General features: G+C 46.9%; 1 protein-coding gene and 1 long non-coding RNA gene across 2 annotated transcripts; one reads left to right on the top strand and one right to left on the bottom strand.

Annotated features, from left to right (window-relative positions):
- Positions 1–7: 7 nt before the first annotated feature.
- On the bottom strand, positions 8–22664 carry LOC148393792 (obscurin-like). The gene is made up of 38 exons (XM_088382202.1): positions 22406–22664; positions 19749–20865; positions 18645–18914; positions 18220–18480; positions 17831–18142; positions 17493–17759; positions 17129–17404; positions 16735–17010; positions 16282–16557; positions 15801–16070; positions 15237–15530; positions 14845–15117; positions 14680–14754; positions 12890–14110; positions 11901–12668; positions 10801–11076; positions 9986–10258; positions 9581–9856; positions 9200–9475; positions 8575–8835; positions 7981–8256; positions 7633–7905; positions 7268–7543; positions 6915–7190; positions 6572–6847; positions 6230–6505; positions 5868–6137; positions 5494–5760; positions 5143–5412; positions 4762–5028; positions 3409–3675; positions 2951–3063; positions 2590–2743; positions 1685–1846; positions 1493–1597; positions 1160–1426; positions 754–1023; positions 8–274 (listed from the first exon to the last, which is right to left on the bottom strand). Exons 2-38 carry the CDS (start codon positions 20761–20763, stop codon positions 264–266), a joined length of 11292 nt encoding a protein of 3763 aa, XP_088238328.1. The 5' UTR covers positions 20764–20865; positions 22406–22664; the 3' UTR covers positions 8–263.
- Positions 2012–11129, top strand: LOC148393793 (uncharacterized). The gene is made up of 3 exons (XR_015859719.1): positions 2012–2122; positions 9239–9478; positions 9571–11129. It is a non-coding gene; the product is annotated as an uncharacterized LOC148393793 (long non-coding RNA).
- Positions 22665–23279: the final 615 nt, after the last annotated feature.

Here is a 23279-nt window from a genome sequence, read left to right as displayed (position 1 = left end):
TCATGAGAGAATTTATTGAAAACTGTTTGCACACATTATTTACATGACGTTCCCAAGTGTCTTTCCCGTTCTGTTGAGAAGGAGCCGAAACGGCACACGAAATGCAAGATTGTTCATGTCAACAGGAATTTGGGTTTCTAAAAAGCAATCTACTTCAAAATGAAAACAGAATTGAAACACATGAGATTGTATCCGAGCCTTTTGACCTCACGTCGATAGACGAGCTGGAAGGAAGTCCGAAGGCAGACTACGGGCAATCTCGCTCACGGAGCACCTGTGAAAAAAAAAATGCAAGGATTGCAACATTTCATAACCCAAATCCGTCCAAATCTTTGTCCCATTGAGCAAACATTTGAATTGATTGGAATGGCGACGAATGCTTTGATGAAAAAGCGCTTTTCTCGTTAATGCGGCTTTACAAGCTGTTTGCGCGTTTCCAAAGTTCAGGGTTGCGTGAGCTCTTTTGCGTCTGACCTATATTGGCCACAAATAGAGCAGGAGTTTTTTTTCCACTCCTCGCTACAATCTGCAAAATGTCGCACTCTCTCGGCCAAAATGTTGGCGCTATTTATAAACTACCAATCGCATCTTTTCACATTGACGTTTCTTCACGATTGATGTGAGCAATTAGTCTTTCTAAAACAGGACGTGTGATGGAAATTGGATTTTTAATCGCTTGTACAGCTCTAGTTATTTGCGGTGGATAGGAACTGAGCCCTAACGCCATGTACTGAGTACCTACACTTGACTTACTCAAGACTCTGAGCTGGGCTGAGCTTTTGGCTTTCCCGCAAGTGAAGAGGACCACTCCGCTCATGGCCGTGGAGGTTTGCTGGAAGGTCAATCTATGAACGGCGCCCAGCTTCTCCAGGCGCACCTGAGCCCCTGACTGCACGGGTTCCCCGTTCAGGGTCCAGGTGGGCGGGTTATGAACAGAGGTCGACACCTCGCATTCAAAGCAGGCTTGAGCTGGGGCCACCACCTCCATGTCTGGCAGTTCACGGACCATCACAACAGGCTGAGCTGCGTTGTGCACAAAAAGTGAGAAGAGTGTTTGCTTGATGTTGGTTACTTGCACTGACATCTAGTGGCAAAAAATCAATCGGTCATGAGATGCCCAGGGGCCACTGGCCTGTCATCATTTCATTTCGTCTCTTACCCTCCACGGTCAGCTTTGCTGAGCAAGTGTACTCCCCGACCTGCATGCTGTAGGTGCCCTGGTCGTCCAGCGCTACCTGGCGGATGATCAGCTTGCGATAGCAGCCCTCGCTGCTGATCTCGAAGCGCTCCGAGGGCAGGATGACGTTGCTGCCTTTGTACCAGCGGATGCTGCAGCGCGGGTTGGACACGGTGCAGTCCAGCATCACGCGGGTCTTCTCCAGCGCCGTTTTATCCTGCAGAGGCTTCACGATGCTCAGGGGAATCACTGGAAATTGCAATGTGTTCCTTTTGAGTTTGAAAAGGACACAAAGTGAGGTAGCAAGGATTTTACCTTTGACCCGCAACTTGGCAACAGAGTTCACATGTCTGGCAACAAATTTGATCTCGCCGGAGTCCTCAGGTCGCACATTGCACATGAGCAGAAAGTGTTTGGTCCCTGCGACAAAAACAAATCAAATTCACATCCACTCGGGCTTGATTTTTTTAACTCTAACTTTTTGCTTCCAACCTTAATTTCACTGACCTTCCTGTCGGGTTTTGATGGTACTGGTGGGATGAATCATCTCCCCATTTTTGTACCATTCTCCCGGCACGTCCTCTACTGAGATCTCACAAACAAAGACTGCGTTCTGATCTTCGGCGATGTTTAAATCCTCCAGGTCCTGCACGACCAGCAGCTCCCGTTCTGTCAATGGATATTTGTGTGTTGGACTCAAATGTGTTTAGAATTCATGTTGCAGTCCTGTTCCCTCAATTGCAGTCATCATTGCTCCTCCGAATCCCCAGCAGATGGCAGTGTTGAGAGGAATTCAACGAGTTGGCCTGAGCTGCACCCTCATTGGTGAGTTTTCCTCAAGCCAAACAGGAAAAGCCACTTTGACCTTTCTTTCACAAACTCGTGGATCTTTTTTTTTTTTTTGTGCACAGCCACTTTGCATTATTTGGTGTATACATCTTAAAGGTAAGTGGATCACTGCACACTCTTTGTGAACAGTTGCTACTTTTGTTTGATTGATTGCTATTTGGCCAAATTGATTTTCTTCCTGGTGTTCAGTACTACCAATTATTGCTGGACTTTGCACATTATTGACCATAGCAACCTGAACACCATAAGCGGTAGCCTACATGTCAGATTTTGTTCGATGCAAAGACTTTTAAGCATCTTTTTCAAACTGTTGTCGACCAAGACCACAATGTTGGCGGCAGACTTTATTCTGAATACTTGCTACTTTTGTTTGATTGAGTGCTATTTGGCCAGATTGGTTTTCTTCCTGGTGTTCAATCCTTCCAATTATTGCTGGACTTTGCATCTTATTGACCATTGCAACCTGAACACCATAAGCAGTAGCTTTGATCAATGCAAAGACTTTTAAGCATCTTTTTCAAAGTGTTGTCGATCAAGACCACAATGTTGGCAGCAGACTTTACCGTAGACCTCCACAGTGGCGCTTGTGGCCACTTCTCCGGCATCGCACGTGTACATGCCGGAATCACCGACGAGACATTTGGTGATCTGAAGAAAGCGCTTCCTTCCGATGGCGTAAATACGCACGTTTTTGCCGGGCTTCACTTTGCTGCCATTCTGAGAAGGATGACAAAGCCAAAACAACAATTAGAGAGATTTGCACTTGACCTACTTCTGCTCCATCGGTGGAGAGTCATCATCCCAAATATGAGTAGGAACGTAGCAAAGCGGAAACTGCACTAGCGTAGGTTAGTGAGGCACACGTTCGGGTTATGGCGACTAGATTTGAAGTCATCGTTCAAGACGACCCAGAGTCCCGCTCACTTTCATCCAATTAACTTCCACATTGTGCCTGGACACTTCACACTCCATGGAGACGACTGATCCCTCAGGGATTTTCTGGTCCTCTAATTTTCGGAAAATTGTCACTGGAGGTTCTGGAGAGAGACAGAAATGAACAAAATACATATAGTGTATATTTGGCACTGTAAAATTCCTTTCCTTCTGCAAAACATCCATGTCACCCAAGACTCTCTATCGTTCATTGGCCAAGACCTGAGTGCGAATGATTAGAGTCTGACATTGCCAGCAAAGCTTTGGAAAATTTGAAGTCAAACAAAGTCTTTTCCAACTCATACTAATTGCTGCACCTCCAAATATGATGAGGCGTCTATATAGTTTCACAGTCCTAAAAGACCTCCAAGGGAAAACAGAACTACAAGGCGGGCCCGCGTAATCAAATGGCCTCGGCGCAAATCCTTCTTAATCTTCAAAGGGCCTACCCTTGACAACAAGCCTGGCTGACGTTTTCAGCTTGTCGGCGCAGAACGTGAAGGTGGCCGTGTCCTCCACCGAGAGGTTACAAATGGTCAAGCTGTGGACTTGTCCCTTGGCGCTCATGCGGAAGTGGCTGGACAGCTTGAGCTGGTTTCCGTTTCGCCACCAGGTGCCGGCCACACCAGGATGGGACAGTTCCACCTCCAAGGTGACTGTTTCCCGCTCCATGCTTTTCAGGTCGCTCAGGCCCTTCTTGATTGTGACTTTTCGAGCTGCAAAGAGAATGTTGATGAAATATCAAATGAGATACCTGCAAAATTGGTACCTCAACATTTTTTTAAAGCATGCGGATCTGGGTGAAAAAACAGGTAAGTCGTGACGTGACAGTCACACTGAGAGCCCAAAAACACATTTATGTCGTTATCAGTCGACAGCAGGGGGCGGTATAATGTTGAAAATGAGATGTCCTCAGTCCTACACTGAGCTGGCTGAAAACCATCTGCTTAATTATTTTTCCACACATCAGAATGTCATGCTGAGACCAGCGGGAACACACAGAATTGTTTTGCCTTGAAACCAAGCTAATGATTCAATGTGGACTGGAAGCACGTCCACTGCCCGGCTTCGGTTTTCTTGAAGAGAATCGGACTGATATTTTGGTCTTGTGAGTACGGGTCTTTAGGCCAAAGCCGACTTTGAACCTGCCAACATTTTTCATGGATTCTAACATGGACGGCCATTAACCTGTGGGGAAAGAAAGGAGTGTTTATTTTGGAGACCCGATGACAACAACCTTAGTTTTGAAGGCCAGGGTTTAAATTTAGAAGCAATGAGAGGGAGATCCAAATTCATTGGCGCTGCCAGCGGCCCGAGGTCCTGACTTTGCCCTTCCCGAGTGATGAAAGAAAAGACCCCGAGTCACTCGACGGGCAGACGCGTTTGCGAGGCATGTGCCGCATACCGTTATCGGCAAAACCCTCAACGGATCGGCTTTGCTCCTCTTAGAACCCGTGGTGGGATATGTTCGAAATACTCGGCAACCGTACGATTGACTTTTCTTTTTACCTTTACTCCCTAGAGTATAGAGATTGACGCCCCCCGAAAATGGTTATGTCCAGAATGTGAATACTTGTGCCACCTGTGCTTCAAATGCGTGCTCGCAAAGTTGCCTCATTCAGGGTGGCAGTCAGCTGTCAGTTGCAATCAAATCCCAGTACAAGAATCCGGCGGCTACTCGCTCACTCAAATGACTGGAAGTCACTCAAGGCTACCAGCACATGCTCGGTGCGGTCGTCAACGCAGGTAAATAAACAGCAACGGCGGCCATGGCGGCGACACGTGGGCTCGCTCCCACTCACCTTCCACGGTGAGCTGGGCTTGCGTGCAGTCGTGAAGCGTCTCGCAGCTGTAGCAGCCCCGGTCGGACACGGCCACTTTGTGGATGGTCAGGCTGTGCTTGGGGCCTTTGCGTTTCAGGGTGTATTTGGCCCCGGGGTGGATCAGCACCCCTTGCCTCATCCACTGCACTTCCCTGCAATTCAGGCTCACTTCCACCTCCAGGGTGGCCTCGCCATACTCCTCGACTGTAACCGGCACCATCTTCTTGGTGAACGTCACCTGCTGTTCTAGAAAAAAAAACACACACCAGATAGATAGATAGATAGATAGCCAAAGGACTAAGGGCTATTGGGAACAACAGATTTCTAAGTGTGGCACTCGTTGAGGGACTTGACACTCACCTTGAACCTGGAGTTCAGCCTTTGACAGCAATCCCTCGGCATCAACGGTCACGGCGCCGCTATCGGAAAGCACGCAGTTGCGGATACAGAGCGTGTGGCAGAGGCCATTGCTGGAAAGGACAGTGCGCTCGTTGGGGACGACCTGTTTGCCATTCAGGCGCCACACCAGCTGAGCGTCTGCCGGGGAGACCACACACTTGAAGACTGCGTCTTCCCGTTCGCAAACGGTGATGTTCCGGAGTTCCGCTATGAACTCGACAACACGGGGGACTGGAAGCAAAGAAAGGGCATGGCCTTGAGACATCTGTTTTACCAACGCTAGAATTATTCTTTTTTTGTTCTCCTACTTACTGTTGACGGTGACAGTAGCTGAGGTTCTGTCATCTGTGCTTTCACAAGAATAAGTGCCCGCATCTTCTTCAAGCACTTCAAAGATGGTAAAACTCCGCTCTCGACCTTGCGCCCTTATTCTGTGCCGACGGCTCGGCGGGATCTCCGAGCCGTCTTTCAGCCACTGGACGTCTCCCTTTGGCTTATTGATCTCGCATCGTAACGTGACGCTGCTGCCCTTCGGAGATGCCACGCTCTCCAACGGCCGGATAAATTTGGCCTTCATTTCTGACGAGGAGGTGTGGAATATCATCTCAGAGAAATGAACTCGGTTCTCATGGAGGAAATATTCAGGATGGAAACGGGGAGCGGCCTTTGATTAGCCGCTGTCTTACCTTTGACAAAAAGACTGAAATGCATATCATCGGTGTTTGCATCGCAGGCGTAGTCTCCAGAATCAGACAGCTGCAGGGGATTAATGGTGAGCTTGTGGGTATTACCCTCGCTGGAGATGTGAATGTTGTCCTTGTTCAGTAGTTGGCCATCTTTCAGCCAGCGCACATTGGCTTTGTCTCGGCTCACCACGGCACACAGTGTGACGCTCTCGTTTTCGTAAGCTAACATCTGATTGGTTGCCTTTTTATTCACAAACTTGACTGGTTTCTCTGCAGAGGGAAAAATGACAAAGTTCTGCTTTATTTGGATCCAACCCGAGGTTATCTGGTGATATTATCAAATCTTCATCTTCTCCTCTTACCCTGCACCTCAACAATTGTAATCAGCTTGTCATCTGCGGCATCACAAACATATTTTCCAGAGTCTGACGGCTGAAGTTGGGAGAGAACAAGTTTCCTCGTGACGTCATGGCTGTAAATTTTAACACGGGTGTCCGCTTTCAGAGTCTCGCCGTTCCTGAGCCACTGAACGGTGGCGTTTGGCCGAGACACCTCACATTCTAAAATAAGTTCCTCTCCTGACAGTAGTATGTGATGTTCCGGGTGATCGGAATTTCCGACGATCTTGACTGGGAGCTCTAGAGGAAAAGACCATTGCGGTCTGTTAATGTTTTCCAGGGGGAATAACATTCCAATGCAATTACCTGTGACTGTGATATGAAAAAGCATCTTATCATCCGCTGCATCGCAAGTGTACTCTCCGGAATCCTCGAGAGAAGCGTTTAGGACGACCAGTGATCGGAAAACGCCCTGTTCTTCGCAACAGTATCGCTCCGTGTCGTCAATCGGTTGATTGTTTTTGTACCAACGGACGGATGCGTTCGGTCTGGACAGTTCGCACACCAGGATAATGTCATCAGACACCAGGAATTGCTTTTCTGTTTTAGCATTGGTTTTCCCGATTATTTGGACAGGCAACTCTGGAAAAAAGGAGAAGAGATGTGAAACAGATCAATCACTGTCTGATGATTTCAAAATATGACCCACCTTTGACTTGAATGTGAAAATCCATGACATCATCTTTTGCATCGCAGACATATATACCCGCATCTTCTAACGTCAGCGAGTGAACAGTTAATTGACGCACGACACCGTCTTCCACAACGGTCAGGTTTTTGGAATCTTCCACTTCTTCTCCGTTCCTCTTCCAGAGAACCACAGCGTTGGGTCTAGACACCTCACAATCCAAAACCAAGGATTCGCCAACCACTTTTTCGAGTCTGTTCACGATCTTTCGTGGACGGACAAAGCGGACAGGAGGCTCTGTGAAAACATTGAAAGGTGGTGAGAGACAGATTAAGGTTCAACGTTTCATCTTGTGGAGTTGTGACTTTCCTTACCGGCTATATTGACAAAGAACGTCATGGAGTCATCGGTTGCGTCACAGACATACTCTGCGGAATCTTTGACGGTGGTTTCAGGTATGATGAGTCGTCTGTACACACCGTCTACCTCCAGTATGAGGTTGTCGCTCTCCTCTACCTCAAGTCCGTCTCTGTACCAACGGACCACCGCGTTTGGCCGTGAGATTTCACAGCTCAGTACCATCCTCTCGGACATTTGCTGGCACAGTTCCATTTGGGACTGACTCGGAGATACGATCTGGACTGGAGGTTCTGAATGAAGGATTACAGTTTATGTTCATTTGTTTTTGAGATGTCCAAACAAACAATACGCCCTCGAAAGGGGGGCCTTTGAATTTTACCTGTAATGCTGAGGTTGAAGAATATCGAATCATCGGCTGTATCGCAAACATATTCTCCAGAATCCTCCACTCCGCTCTTTAGAATCTTCAGTCGCCGATAAGGACCTTCGATCTTCAGTTTGATATTTTCACTCATTTGGAGCTTTTGGCCGTCTTTGTACCAGGTTACAACTCCGTTTGCACGGGACAGTTCACAGCTGAGAATAATTTCCTCCGGTATGTGACGGTCGAGGTGGACATCTTCTTTCGGATATACGATCATCACCGGCGGTTCTTGGAAGGAACGGTCAGAACTTTGGCACTCTTATTTTTAGACTGCATTCAAGCAAACTGGAACTTTTTTGTTACCTCGAATGGTGACCTTGAACACGACGGCGTTGTCTCCTGCACGGCAGGTGTAGATGCCCGAGTCGGAAAGCTGGGCTGAGCGGATTGCAAGCTCTCTCTTTGTGGCTTTGGCTAGCACGGCGATATTGTCGCTCGGCCGGATTTGGGCTCCGTCCTTGTACCAGTGGACAACGGCATCGGCCTTTGACACTTGGCACGACAGGCCGAGCTCTGATTTCTCCACGGCGCTCTTGAAAAGCTCCTCCTCTGGGACATCGGCAAACGTTACCGGTGGGGCTGAAGGCACATAAAGGATGTTTATACTTGACGCTACTCTTGACTTGCTCTTAAAAGTCACGTTCACAGCAGCCACATGGCAGTTAAGACATGCCGAGATCAACATAATTTCCAACACCTTTTTTTTTGGTTTGTTTTTGTTTTTAAACCACACCACATAAAGGTTAGAAATGGACGTTAATTACATTTGAAGCAGTGGAATGTGAATCGCTTTAGAGTTTTTTGACGGATGATTTTACTTTGGCGGGTTACTTGAGCTTGTAGCAGAGTATCCAACTCTACGATCACATCTTGAGAAGAAAAAGCTATGCATATCACCTTTCACCTCCGCATAGCAATCGTTGGACTTTGACTCATTGTCACTTTTACAACTGTACTCCCCAGAGCCTGAAGGCACTGCTGGCTCCAGATCAGGTGTCCTTGTGAGGTCTTCCGAATCGATCTTTGTAGCTGATTTGGGAACGTGTTTGACCCCATCCTCATGCAAGCCAGGGCGACTTGCGGCGTCTGAGCCCTTGCGCTGCATTTTTTCAGTATGGCCCGCTTCAACGGCCTGTCTGGCTTTAACCTCTGCAACAGCTGAGAATAAAACCAATGCTACAAGAATTGCAGAGTTTCAGGAATGAATGAATCCGTTTTCGCCACATTTGGCACAGGTTACACTTCGGATGGTGTTTGGCTAGCATGCAGTGTATCAATCGGAACTTTTTGGTTGAAACCAGGGTTGATGACACCAGTTAGACCAGACCAAACCAAGCAGGAGATCACAAAAGTGAGAGAAAAAAGGAGAGACACTGCAGGTTTTTCACTCCTTGGGATTAAGCATCTTTAACCTGTATACCTTCTTGTAGGATTACAAACACTCTCAAGTAGCCAAATTGTTTTAGTTGCACATAAAAAAAAAAAGCCAAAAGGTTAATGAGTTTGAAAATATGTAAATCACCTGCAACATCCACCTTGAATTCTATGTGGTCATCTGCAGAATCACAGCTGTACATCCCAGAGTGTCTGACTTCTGCAGCTTTAATAACCAACGCTCTCAATGTCTCCTCCGCTTGGATTTCAAAATCACTTTTTGGATGCAGCTTCCCGCCGTCCTTGTGCCACTGGACTTGGGCAGTTGGCTCTGAGACTTCACACTGCATCTTAACTGGCCAGCCTGCCTCTACCAATTTGTTCCTGTCTTTGTCTGGAATTGCTGCAAACCTTACAGGAGCAGCTGGTAAGTAGAAAAGAGTTGAAATAAGATGAGCGCAAGACAATTTGGTGTCAATTAACTTTGAGCTCATGATGCTCCTCAAAATCAAACATAAGGAAATCCCACCTTGGACGTCCACATGGAATGTGACAACGTCTTCAGCAAGTTTACAGCCGTAGAGGCCTGAGTCCGATGTTTTAGCAGAGTGAATGATTAATTTTCTGAGGCTCCCATTTCTTTTCATGTCGAGGCCAGTTTTGCAAAAGAGATCGGCCTCATCTTTAAACCAGGAAACCTGAGCAACTGGATCTGATACCTCGCACTGGAGAATAATGGGAGAACCAGCTGCAATCGTCTTGTGTTTTTCTGATTGCGGAACTGGCATGATATGTGGCAATCGGCCTAAGAAAAAAGAACAGTGGAGCTTTTGAATACTGTACACGAACAGGTCCCCTATTCCTGGGGACCAGCAAAATGACAGAAGAAAGTGAATAAATAACAAAAAGAAGACGACGAGAGTAAATCCATCACCTTTTACATCCACTTTGAATGTGAGGTTGTCGTCGGCTGTTGCACATTCGTACGAGCCATCGTGTGCGGATTCGGCGGATCGGATGATAAGCGTTCTTTTTCGACCTTCTGTTCGAAACTCCAAATTGCTTTGTTGCTGTAGTTTGATCCCATCTTTGTACCAGTCAACGACAGAATCCTGAGAGAGCTCGCAGCTAAGGACAATGGCACTGCCCTCTTGGAAGGTCTTGTTTCTGTCTGCCTCTTGAAGCTCTGAGAACTTTGCTGGAGGAGCTACATGTTTAAGATATTGAAAAAAAAAATCTTAATACATGGCTAACCTAAATACCCAATCAACTGTAATGGACCTAAGAGCAACAATAACTTAGCGTAAGAAAGATGGTTTGTAACCTCATCAAGTAGTAGTACTATTAGTAGTAGAACAAGAACATGTATCTGTCCATCTTACTGGTGAAATGATGCAAAGCGTTCAAGCCAGTTCCTGGAGGGCCGATTTCCTGCATGTCTTTCATGGCTTCCTGCTGCAACGCACCAGATTCAAATGCTCAAGATCATTATCCAGTTTCTGCAGACCTTGCTGATCATTTAAATCCAGTGTCTTGCAGCAGGTAGTCATATCAAAGTCAGCTTTATAAACCATCCAGGACACTGGCCCTCAAGGACCAGGATTGAAGGGGAGCCATTTTGGAAGAGTAGCAAACCAAACAAGGTAGGGAAAGATTAGCAACTTTTTGTGATTTGGTTGGAATGATGGCCAACTGCCAATCTCAGTTAGGTGGCAGTGCAAAACAAGGAAAGACTCTGGTAGGCGTCACCTTTTACTTCCACAGTAAACTGGACATCATCATCCTTCGACTGGCAACGGTACACTCCAGAATGAGCCACCTCGGTCGACGGAATGACTAGACTCCTCAAATTATCCTTTGACTGGATCTCTATTCCAGTTTGCGATCCGAGCCTTGTTCCGTCTTTGTACCATGTGACTTGTCCCCCGGGGTCCGACAACTCACATTGGAGAGCAATGGGACAGCCTGCCATGACTGTCTGATTCTGTTCAGTCTCTGTTAGAGCTGAAAAGGTCTGAAGAGGAACTAGAGGATGGAATGCAAAAGGCAATTAGTTTTGAAAACTTATTTCGATCCAAATAAAGTACAATTGTCAAAAGAATGGTGTTGTTGTTTCTGTCAGAGTACCATCAAATCCACCAGAAAGACCTCTAACTTTTGTATTTAACTAAATTTAGCCAAAATGATCTTATTCTTGTGAGACAACGTGTAACTCGAGAATATCGACATTATGTTCCCGCCGTCCTCTCTTTGGCTTTAAATCAATTCACTTGTAGGAATGCTTTCGAAGAGGATAGAGTTGTCCTTGGGCAATATTTGAAAGAGGTAAGCCAATATGTCATTCTTTATTGCTATTCACCCAGCATATAATTCATGCCTAAGAGGCAAAGGCAAAAAGACTTTCAGGACCGGATGTTATTGCATTGTGCCAACGCAAGACATTAGTACAAAGGATACTATGAAAGACTGTTAGCATGCTAATTGAAATGGGCCAGCAAGCCGCCTCAGCATCATTAATTGCTTTTTAAGTTCAGGGCAGTCTATCCAGCAGGTGAGGAACTTTTTTTTTCCCCCCCCACCTCATTTCCTGGATTGAAATGTTCCGTTTGTGGCTACTGGAGGTCTGCCCTTTGCAAAGATGGGCAAGAATGTCAGGTTGTAGGGTAAAGCTTTGGGTTAAAAGCAGTGTAGGGAAAGCAAGCACGAGGGCAAAGATCTCAGAGCGCAGAAAAAGGACGAGAAAAAGTTAATAAAGCACTTCCGATCTGTCCGCCCATAAGTAATCATCGGTACGTAGTATCTTAAAAGTGTACAGTTAATTATAGTTCCTGACAACGGCTGCTTGTCACCTTTAACATCCACTAGAACTGGCATAGCATCATCTGTTGTCTCCCAGCTATGAATCGTCGTCTCAGGGGGCTCAGCGCAACCCAAAGCCGGTTCTCTTACGGAACCGTCCATCGTCGGCTTTCGGCTGCCCTCTCCGTGTCGTTGTACTCCATCATCATGCTGGGTGACGACTGTCGGCTTTCGGCCGGCATCTCTGTGCCGCTCTACTCCATCGTCGTGCTCGGTGACAACCGTCAGCTTTCGGCTGGCTTCTTCGTGCCGTTCTACTCCATCGCCGTGCTCGGTGACAACCGTCGGCTTTCGGCTGGCCTCTTCGTGCCGTTCTACTCCATCGTCGTGCTCGGTGACGACCGTCGGCTTTCGGCTGGCCTCTTCGTGCCGTTCTACTCCATCGTCGTGCTCGATGACAACCGTCGGCTTTTGGCTGGCCTCTCCGTGCCGTTCTGCTCCATCGTCGTGCTCGGTGACGACTGTCGGCTTTTGGCTGGCCCGCTCGTGTCGTTCTACTCCATCGTAGCGTTCAGTGACGACCGTTGGCTTTCGGCTGGCCTGTTCGTGTCGTTCTACTCCATCGTCGCGTTCAGTGACGACCGTCGGCTTTCGGCTGGCCTCTTGGCGCCGTTCTACTCCATGGTCGTGCTCGGTGACGACCTCGTTCGGAGCTGACGGTTCACACGGGAGCACTACAGGGAGCGCCACGGGCTCATCCACTTCTGCAGGCTTGATGCTCGCCGTCTGGCACGTTGTTGAAATATTCACAGGTAGAGCTGGGGATGTTTTGAGGTACATTGAGAAAAATTGCATCACTATCACTCATTCAACAAAACAGTGGAGCAGACCAACACCATTTAAAAGACAAGCTAGAAATGTATGCAGGGAAACATATGGGCTTTAAAAAGGCCTTTTAGGGCAAATGTTAAGATGATCCCTACAAAACATCTGATTGTGCTCTTTTCTTTGCAAATGCTAACCATTTACAGTAAATCACCTTCAACAGCCACCTTATTTGCAGTGACATTGGCACATGTCCGATAGCTCTCTTCTGATCGGCCACTCGCCGTCTGCTCGAAACGGGAGGATCCGGAAAACTGCATTGACGATCCTCGTTCAGAGTTCAGTGTGACGTGCACTTGGTCCTGGTCTTTCGCAGCCTCCGTATTGTGGTGATGAGCCGTCAGGACGGCTGTTTGTAGCATGGATTGACATTGTTGGGGAGTCACAGCCTGCACCGTTTGACATAAGTCATCCGGTCCAACTAATGGGGTATGAAAATGGAAATTTCTCTTCGGCTGCACAATTGCTGAGTGTTGAGAGTCACGCCGTTCCATTGGTAAACGTTGTGTCGTATCAGCCAAAACAGGCTTTGTCGATATCGCCTCTGATTGGCAGATATCGCTCTGTATGGACTTACTGTGGCGGTCTGAAACAAGTCGTTTTGCCTGGATGGAATTAAGAAGATTATTTGTCAGGAAGTCTGAAATCTCTGTGGACTTGCGGAGCTCCTCTGCCTGAACCCTTGTGGACTGCGTTGCGCTAAAGGACTTGTCCATCTGAGGATTGCTAATAGAGTCGCAAGACTGGCCTAAATGGACCGACGCAGTCTCTATGTAGTTAGTAAAGTGACTTGAATGGGGGGCAGAAGCCTTTTGGTGGTTACCTTGGCCTGATGGAACGGTACTTGGTGCTGAGCAACAGCGCTCTTCTAACAGGGCAGATACGTACTTGAGATTAGATTCCTCTGATTCAACATTTGTACTCCGCAGGGACTTACAAACCTCTGATGGTACAGCTGTCTGAGAGGAAGTAATAAACTGCCCAGAAACCTTGGGGTCTTCTGCCTTCTGCGTATGGAAAATCATTTCCTCACCTTGGGATTTAGTAAGATTTCTTGTGTGGTAGTATGGGTCAAGTTTCATGATTGATGCTTGCTTTGCATGCTTGATTGGGTTGTAGTGAGATTGAGCTTTGACAGACTTGGTTTGAAGATTTTGTGGTTGATCCTTATGCTCGTTTTTGTCTTTTGTCGAAATCCCTTCCGTCATGTGTTTGTGACTTGGCGGAGGAGGTGTCTTTTGCGTTGAATGTGCTTGATGTGCTTGACAATCTGTCTTGTCGCCGCCAGAGCTGCCAGACTTGGGTTTTGAGGAAATGCACTTGCCCTCTGTCGAGTGGATCTCCTCTCGTTCAGAGGCAAACCGTGGCAGTGCAGCTACAAGCAGAAAGGTTTTCAGTGGTTGTGGGTCTCAACGGTTCTTCTCACAACAGAATTTCATTGACATCATTGTGGGTTAGGATGGAGTTATGCGCTTATCCATTGCAAAGACAATCAAGATGGTCGACCAGGTTCGGTCTGAAATTGAGCTCTTACCCTACAAAGCAATCGTCAATAAAAACAAGATTCGCCTTACTTGATTATTTTAAGATGCACATTGCTTTCGTAAGAGTTTCTTGTCATTGCAACGGGGCAAAGGTTTGAAGGATCTGGTGATGTTGGTTGCCACACGTGGAATGAGCTTAAAGAGTTGAAAGCAGTATTTAAAGAGCAAAGATGTCTGTTACTTTGAAAAATGAAGTGACAAACATGTACTATATAGATTAGTTTCAGCACATATCTCTCTACAGCAAAGATACAACAGCGATGACAGGATGGCAAAAAGCAATTTTCAGGAGAAATAAAGTGCCTCAAATGATGGAGCCAAGAGTACAACACCACCATTGTTAATGGCATGTATGGACTGGGTTAAAATGGATGGCTGATGTTGGACTACATGAAATCACCTTTGACATCCGCAGTGATTTGGGCAGATGCATCAGCAACCTCACCAATCTCACCACCATAGTGACACTGCTCTTCTGTTTGGACAAAGCCAAAGAGAAAACAATGAGCGTGGTCATACCTCCCGACGACAAACAAAATACTTCAGTCATAACAGGGGCAAACACCTTTGATGTCCTCATTTGGCTGTGCGGCACCAGAAGTTTCACAGGTGAAACTCTCAACACCAGGCAAGTCAAGTGTGACTGGAGGTGGAAATGCTTGCTGGATGCTGCTTTCGGATTCACAAAGAGTTTCCAATTTGGGGTAGATTGGTGTTCCGTCTTTATACCAACAAGCTTTGGCAATGGGGTCTGAAATTTCAAATTGTTGCACAATTGGGCAGCGCTCTTCAGCAGACTTGGCCCTCGCAACATCTGGAGTACATGTCACAGCTGGCACTATGGACAATCATTGAGGGTGGGGTGTTAGAAAAAAAATTGCGTAAAAGATAAATGTCTTTACACAATCGGACAATCAACACAAATTGAAAACGCAGACTAAAGACAAACACAATCACCTTGAGTGTTTGCAACTAATGGAGCAACATCATCTGCTGTTGCACAGTAGTATGTTCCAGAGTTTGACGGATGACTTGGTTCAATGACTAGTGTCTTCTTAATGTCTTCCGTGACAAATTCATGTTGCGAATTTGATCCTGTAGCTTTAGCCTTCTCCTGTGACCCCTCAGCCTGGTGTGGGCAATGACTCTCAGGGTCTGAAATTTGACGCCGTGGTTCCAAGGGACAGGGGCCCTCCTCAAGTGATTGCTTCTCCACAAACTTCGGCGAAGGTGACAATGGCGTAGATGGAGCTAAAGGTGATGACTCAAATCATAATTGTGGAAAAAATGTGCATATCCATACGCTGATAAAGGAAGGGGGTTAAAAGGTTCAACTTGTCCTAAACTGTCATAGATCAGACCAAGATGCAAAACAAATAGACTAGCATTTGCAATGTTTGCTAGGAGAGATTAGTTTGACCCTTTCATCAAGAATCCCGAGTAAAACAATAAAACCACCATTTGACACAGGTCCAAAATAAAATGTTAGTCGCTTGGTTGGTTCAATCAATGAATAATCACCTTGCAGATCAACAGTGAAGCGGGCGGTCTCATCTGACGTTTCGCAGTTGTAGTGCCCCGCATGTACAAGTTCAGCAGAAGAGACAAGGAGTTTGCTCAAAGTCACATGACTCTCACGCTCTTTATGTGGGAAGAGCTTTGCACCATCTTTATAGCACTGCGCAGGCAACGTGGAGTCTGCCGCCTCAAATTCCAGCACCAAAGGTTCGCCCTTTTCAAAGGACTGGGCTTTCTTAACGTCAACGTTATCGGAGGGCTTCGCTGGTTTTGCTAGCATTGGAAATTCAGACAGCTCAATAAATACCTTTGAAAAGAAACTGCCTAGAATGTTAAATGAATTTTGAGACTTTGATTTCATCATGCATCACAGTCAGAATGGAACAAAGTCTTACAAACTGCATGAAGTTGAAGCAAGTGTTGTTAGTGGCGTCTTAAAATAAGAGGTGAGGTTAAAAATTGTACGCAAAAGAGAAAAAGTCACCTCTTATATCAACTCCAAAGTCCACGGCGTCATCCTTTGTCGTACATCGGTACACACCAGAGTGGTGCAGCTCTCCAGCCTGAACAACTAAAGTCCTTGTGCTTCCATCCGACTGCATTTGGAACTCTGCGCTCGAAACAAGTGGCATTCCATCCTTGTACCAGCAAACCTTGGCCTCGGGATCAGAGACGGCACACTGCAGTACAACAGGACTCTCCACTTCAATGGACTTGGTCCTTATTTCTTCAGGAAGTGGACAGAACTTCACCGGTTGAGCTAAAGATATAGTTGATGTCACAATTAAGCCAACTTTTCTGATCTGTTTTCAGTTAGTTTTGCCTGACGACAGGTAAATCACTTTCATAGTCAAGGAGACGGTTAGAGTTAGCTCACACATTATAGTTAGTTGCTTTGCATTTAAGAATATTTCCATTTTGCCGCCTAATAAATCACCTTTGATGGTCACATTGAAGGTAACGCTGTCACCCTTTGTCTTGCAGCAGTACAACCCTGAGTGGTAAAAGTCAGCCGAAGGGATAAGCAACTTCCTCAGCAATCCGTCTGCTTGAATGTTGACTCCGTTTTGAGGGTTGAGCTTTGAGCCGTCTTTGTACCAGTGCACCTGGGCATCGCGCTCTGACAGCTCACACCGTAAAAGAATTTGGGAGCCTACGTGGATGCTTTTGTTCCTCGTTGCTTCGGGAATTGCTGAAAATCTCGCCGATGGCGCTATGGATATTTAAAGATAGTCATTTCTTTTTGTGAATGGTTTTTCGGAAGCCACACATAAATGGTAGCAAAACACCACTTTTGTACAACTACCACGTGATAAGAAGGACTCACTTACCCTCGACTTCCACATTGAACCTGATGACATCGTCAATGGCGTCGCAGCAATATACACCCGAATGTGAGAACTCTGCTGACTGGATGACAATCCTCCTCATGGTACCCTCTGACTGAATGTGAAGACCATCTGTTGTCTGTAATTCCACCCCGTTCTTGTACCAGTGCACAGGAGCCGCCGGGTCTGAGAGCTCGCAATACAACACGATGGGGTTCCCAATTTCAACAAATTTGTTTCGATCCATTTCTGACAGCATCGAAAACTTGACGAGTGGAGCTGTTGATGTGAAAAATCCAGGGCCGCCGTCATTAAAGTGGTCTATGTGTCCAGTCAACGTCCATCTTCAACTGCTTGAGACACTCACCTTGAATATACAGCGCAGCCGAATCCCGGATGCCGTATGCAATAAATGTTATTTCAGCTCCGTTTTCTGTGTCTCGAACGGCTTGGATCCGAAGAGTCTGGTGTGTTCTGGAGCGCCGCATGGAAAAACGCTCGTCGTCCTGAAGCTGCGTGCCGTTTAAGAACCATGTACCGATAACAGATGCAGATAATTCAATGGTAAAGACGGCGTCTTGTCCCTCTGGAACCAGTGCATCCTGTAAGGGGGTTTGTATCCTGGCTACTGGAACTGGAGAGTACAATCAATTGAAATAACGTAAGAAATGATCATGCGTGACACAAATTCTTTTCTTAACTTACCCAAGTGCACTGCTCTAGGGAACTCCACATTGTTGCTCTTTCCATATTTGTTGACACTACAAATACGGAATCGATAATCGGCCTCGCAAGGCACGCTATCACCGAGGATCTCCACTGAGGTGGCAGAGTCGGTTGTCAGACACTGTAGCCACTCTTGTGAACCCGTACCGACTTCCTGTCGCTCCAGTACATAACCGGATGGAGGGTTCTTACGAGAGTCTTGGGCTGGAGTCCATGAAAGAAGTGCTGCGTTTGCCCGCTCTGTGTTGATCTGCACTCCCACTGGGACACTGGGAGGGCAATGTTTGGCCGCTGAAAGCAGACGCATGATGTCAATTGTGACTGACTTGTGCTGATTGTTCCCTTTGCGTCATTATACTGAACCTTACCCTTCACTCTGAGCTGAGAGGAAGTCTTGGATCTCCCCACAAAGAAAATAACAAGGCCAGAGTCTTGGGGCATCGTGTTGACAAAAACTAGAATATGAGTGCGACCAAAGGACTTCAAGATGGTCTGGTGGGTTTCACGCAACTCCACACCATCTTTGTACCAGTGTATGTCCATCTCTTCTTTTTCCACTTCAACGCAAAAGGCAGCATTTTCACCTTCCAAAACATCCACTTTCCTTGGAAGCTTCCGGATAATTGGACCTTTAAAGACACGGTTTGAAAACACAAGCCAGAGCAAATGACTACCAACAAAGACACTACTAAGCTTGGAGGAAATGCAAGACTCAAAGAACAAATTGAAGTTAAACCAGAATGGATTGCAAGCAACAATGTCGTTTGTTTTGGAATTTGTGATTGTGGTTTACCTTTCACTGCTACCTCAGCGATGCTTCGTCCACCATCAGGCATCTCGCACAGGTAAATCCCGTCATCATCGACTCCAATGTCTCGGATGGTAAGTCTACGCTTTGTTCCCCACTCCTCCATCCCGTATTTGGCGCCTGGTTGTAATCGTCGATCCTCCAGGTACCATGTGATTGGGACAGAGTCTTCCGGAACTTCACACTCCAGAACAGCCAAGTCCCGCTCCCATACCTCCAGATCGAGTAGGGGCTGCTTGAACCGCACAGGTGGCTCTGACACCAGAAAAAGGGGAGTACATCTGTCTTTGACACAAACGAGCGACTCAATGGGACGAGGAATACCTTGATGTGTTGGATAGGAAATAAACAACCAAAACCTGTCAACTACTGCGCACAGCTCCTTTGTTTACCATCTTGGAACATGGTCCAATTAAAATCAAATCACCGTCATTCTTCTAAAGTGCCACCACTTATGTCTTAGAGAAAAAAATCAAATACAGGATGTATGTCCCATACGCCAATATGTTTGGAACTCGCACAGCCATGTGAGACATGTGATCACACGGTCCCTCCCTCTGTGACATTCTACCACTGCCGAAATTTACCTCATGATCTCAGCGTACCTTCTTAGACATATGTCAGTGACATCACTCAAGCATCAAATGGAGGGAAATCCTATCCGAGGACAGACGGCATCAGTGCTACCCCACACGTGCCCTCTTTGCTGGTGAAACCGTTATAGACTGACAGGAGAGGTGGAGGACTCGAGTTGCATGGCTTGACACAGGTCAACATTCAGCCACTCATTTAGGGACTTGGGACATTTGTATTGTGTTTGACAGATTTATCTCCACCCCACAATTATCCTACGATACGGAGTACGTCGGCCACCTCAAGAACCAAGTATCATGGAGGGAGCTATGAAGTTGATTACGTTTGGATTCAAGGACTATGTTTTCTGTGAAATGAGGACAATGGGAAAGGCAACATGTCACAGCTCAAAGATAAGAGACATCAGAATGACTTGCATAGTTGGGACTGGACTCGATTTTTGCCACAATAATTTGGGACTTGCTCTCCATTTTGAGCAACCGTGTCTGGACTTACCCTTTACGGAGAGGTGTACGGCGCTGAGGGTCTGGCCTGCTGTATTTGACGCGGCACACACATAGACTCCATTATCCTTCTGCTTACAGTACAAAACCTTGAGCGTAAAGTATCCTTCTCGATCCTCGTATAACAAATAGCGTCTTCCGGACAGTATCAGCCTCCCGTCTTTTCTCCAAATGATTTCCGGTTTGGGTTTTCCTGTCACAAAACAGCGGAATTTGGCATGCTTGCCCTCTGTCACTGAAAACATTTTCACTCTGGTCGACTTGGTCGTCATCTGGTCTTTGTGTTGATTGGGCATCTGCCTGCTGATCCTCTGTTTTCCGTGGTGAACTTTTCTGTGACCGTTCGTGTAGCCGTTGCGGCTTCCGTCTTCCTCGTGTCCGGGGCCCGCGTCCACGAGCAACACGGCTCCGGCCAAGGCTTCGCCAAACTCGTTCCTCGCCTTACACGTGTACACGCCACCGTCCGGTGCACGGGTCTTGAAGATCTTCAACTGGAACCATCCACCATCCTGGTAACTCACGCTGAAGTGAGTGGTTTCAAATATTTCGCTGAGTTTTTTACCGTCCTTTTCCCAAGTCACCTCCGGTCGTGGACTTCCCCAAAGCTTGCAGGAGAAGACCGCATCTTCTCCGCGACCGGCTCGAGTGGAGAGAGGTTTGATGAGGAATCGCGGTTTGTTCTCTTCTCTTAACTCCAGCTCTTGTGCTTCACCTTCTACCGTGAGCGTGGCTGCTGCGTAGGTTTCGCCGATGCTGTTCTTTGCTTTGCACATATACTGGCCGCTATCCTCCATGGTAACGGTGGTTATGATCAAATTGTAAACGTTGCCATCCTCAAAGACACGGTATCGTCCTTGTGGGTCAATCTTCTCATTGTTCCTCTCCCATATGACTGCTGGTCTCGGGTCGCCACTAATCTGACACTTGAGGACGGCGTCGGCCCCGCTCTGTACCCCCACCGGCCTGGGGTAGGCCAGGAAGCGCGGCGCGCCACCAAATACGTCCATCTTTGCCCCGTCAGCCTTGTTTCACCTCAAGCGGTTTTTAGAGGGCCAAACTTGATGTTATTCACGTGGAACGGTGCAGTCCCAATTCTTCAAAGGTAATTTCTAAAAAAAAAAAAAAGATATGTTAAATAGGGCAATGTAATATCATGCAATACTCCCTGCTTTATTCAATTTAACGAAGAGAACTGCATTTTTAATTGCTTGTATAACAATAATTGTGTCTTTGGAGTGCCTGCCTGCCTGGCCTTCAAGCGTGAAATTAAACAACCAAATAAAACTATTTCTGAAATGTGTCTGTGACTGTGCTTTTCTGAATATATGTATGCCTCACCGTTTCATCACATTGTGGTAATTTACATCACTAGCTTAGGGTTAACTTGATGGCTCGGTTGGGGCTTAGGGTTAGGGTCATCTATAGGAAGGGAATTTCATTGCCCTGCTTGTCACTATGTCAGTGGCATAGAAAGGTGCACAGGCATATTTCAGTGAAGAAATAAAACATTTGATGAAAATGAAATGGAAAGTGTAAAATTAGTTGAGATTGATTGGTATAAATCCGATCGATACCTGAACCTACAGTTGAACTTGATGTTACAAGCCAACAATGATCCAAACGTTTACATGCCTCAGCACAAGCGGATGGTATGACTATTAGCCTTAATTGAATTAGAGCTGTCTACATGACAGAAAAACACAAGGCGCCCGGCCGGCCGTGTGATTGGCGGGGCTGTGGGTGGCGGCCTGCTCCCACTGCAAAGGCAGCCACAACACACAGCGAGTACAGCTGGTGCTGTATTTCAGTCAGAAAGTGCTTAATATAGTTCAAGCTAAATAAAGAGCTGCAAGAGAGAGAGCGAGTGTGTGTGTGCATGTGTGTGTGTGTGTGTGCGTGTGTGTCAACTATCACAAAGAAGCTTCTGAAACGCACATGCTCATGGGGACCATTTTGCCGACCCACGAGACCTTCCGGTGCAAATATGCCAGACCTCCGTCATACCTTTCATTGTCAACACGGTTGGCGAATTCCGCTAGTTACCATCGTTTGGGCCAGAGGAGCAGGCAGACTTTTTGCACTTGGTGAAAATGTACATATTTTAGGAGTCACCAATACCAGTTCACAGAACACTTGGAAATGTCTTAAGGACGCAAGATCCAAAATCAAGATCATTTTGGATTGAATTGATTAGTTTAGCCCTTAATCGTCTCAAGGGGCTTCACACGCCCGCAGTTGACAAATATGAACGACATCCCTTGATCAGGATTATTTGTTGTCAACAAAAGTCACAATAGTAACTGCAACAAAATCAATCTGAATCCCCCTAACTGATGTCCTTGCTTCTTCTGTATGGACGAACACGAAATACTAAAATAAACACTTCAATTAACCAGCTAGTGAGCCTTGAGTTCCTTGTCTCAACTAGACGAGGTAAAACGTAAAAATGTAGTAAGTTTCTACTTGGTCTATGTTGATTTGATCCATGTATTCACAGCAGGACAAAATGTTCCGAGTCGGACTTTATTGAAAGTGTCACGAATATTCCCAGCGGTGAGCAGGTGAAGGCGGCGTGTTTACGCGTCTGATTGAATTGGAATGACCCCTGGCCCTTGTGAATGTGCGCCGCGTACCCCTCAGATGACCTACCTCGCTTCAGTTGCCAGTGACGACCGTCCACGTACATTCCGCAGTCGCCGCGATCCGTCGTGTCAAGAAGCGGTAGCGCCGGTCCTCTGTGGCCAATGTCCCCGGTCCGCTTCACATTCATCTTGTGCGCATAGCTGGGCCCGTTGTATTGCGCCGCATATTTGAAGCTTTCACTTTGCTGGAAGCCAACTACGGGCCCCTCGGCCGTCTCGGATTCTGAACGGCACCCCCGGATCTCTCCGCGCTGTTCAGAGTGTCATTGTTCGTGGAATACTGTTAAATGCTTTTGCAGCTGCCGCCGTCCCCTAAAAATACCGGCAGCCTCGATGACAGCGAGGGGAGATAAGTGCGCCGCTTCCATTCATTTGCCAGCCCAGGCTAAAGATAGCGCAAGTGACCAGCGCGTGGAAGACTGCTTAGCTTACGCCAGGCTTTGCATTCAAAATACATAAGAGGAACCTTCCGGTATTTTGCTGACTGATTAACCTGAGTTGAAAGAATTCAGCGAGCGAGGTTGAGGGGGGTCACCGTTGTTTTGTGCCTAGACACTTTATTGGTGATTTGTCGTACGTCATCATTGCATTTGTTTTTTGTTGTTGTTTTCATGAATTGGATCAAAGCTGCACGACTGATGTCTGTTGATGCCCAAGCCAAATGTTTTCAGGCAGAGATCAGGGAATTGGTCTTAGTTTTGCTGGCAGTGTGTGCATGAGCTCGGTGGGGTCAGGGAGATTTTCTTCATCTTCAATCAAACAGCAACATGCACACCCAGTGCGATACACGAGGTGTTTTGAGTGTCACAAATTGGAGCTATTCCATGCCCTGGCCGACCGGCCTGTTTGCGAGCGCTCTTGCTCCCTCCAGCTGTTTCGTA

The sequence above is a fragment of the Syngnathus floridae genome, chromosome 8 (genome assembly GCF_059516105.1).
Source record: "Syngnathus floridae isolate MCC-2025c chromosome 8, RoL_Sflo_1.0, whole genome shotgun sequence".
In the NCBI taxonomy this organism is placed as follows: Eukaryota; Metazoa; Chordata; class Actinopteri; order Syngnathiformes; family Syngnathidae; genus Syngnathus; species Syngnathus floridae.
The sequence above is the reverse complement of the archived record's forward strand: the minus strand, read 5'-3'. Positions and strand labels throughout refer to the sequence as shown.

What these genes read in the sequence shown, in the direction of transcription:
- LOC148393792 (XM_088382202.1), bottom strand. Translation starts at nt 20,763, where the DNA reads ATGGACGTATTTGGTGGCGCGCCGCGCTTCCTGGCCTACCCCAGGCCG. An exon ending in ATTCAAAGTGGATGTAAAAG is followed by an intron (nt 9,857 to 9,985) that starts GTGATGGATTTA and finishes CTTTTTTCTTAG; the next exon opens with GCCGATTGCCACATATCATG. An exon ending in ATTCCATGTGGACGTCCAAG is followed by an intron (nt 9,476 to 9,580) that starts GTGGGATTTCCT and finishes TCTACTTACCAG; the next exon opens with CTGCTCCTGTAAGGTTTGCA.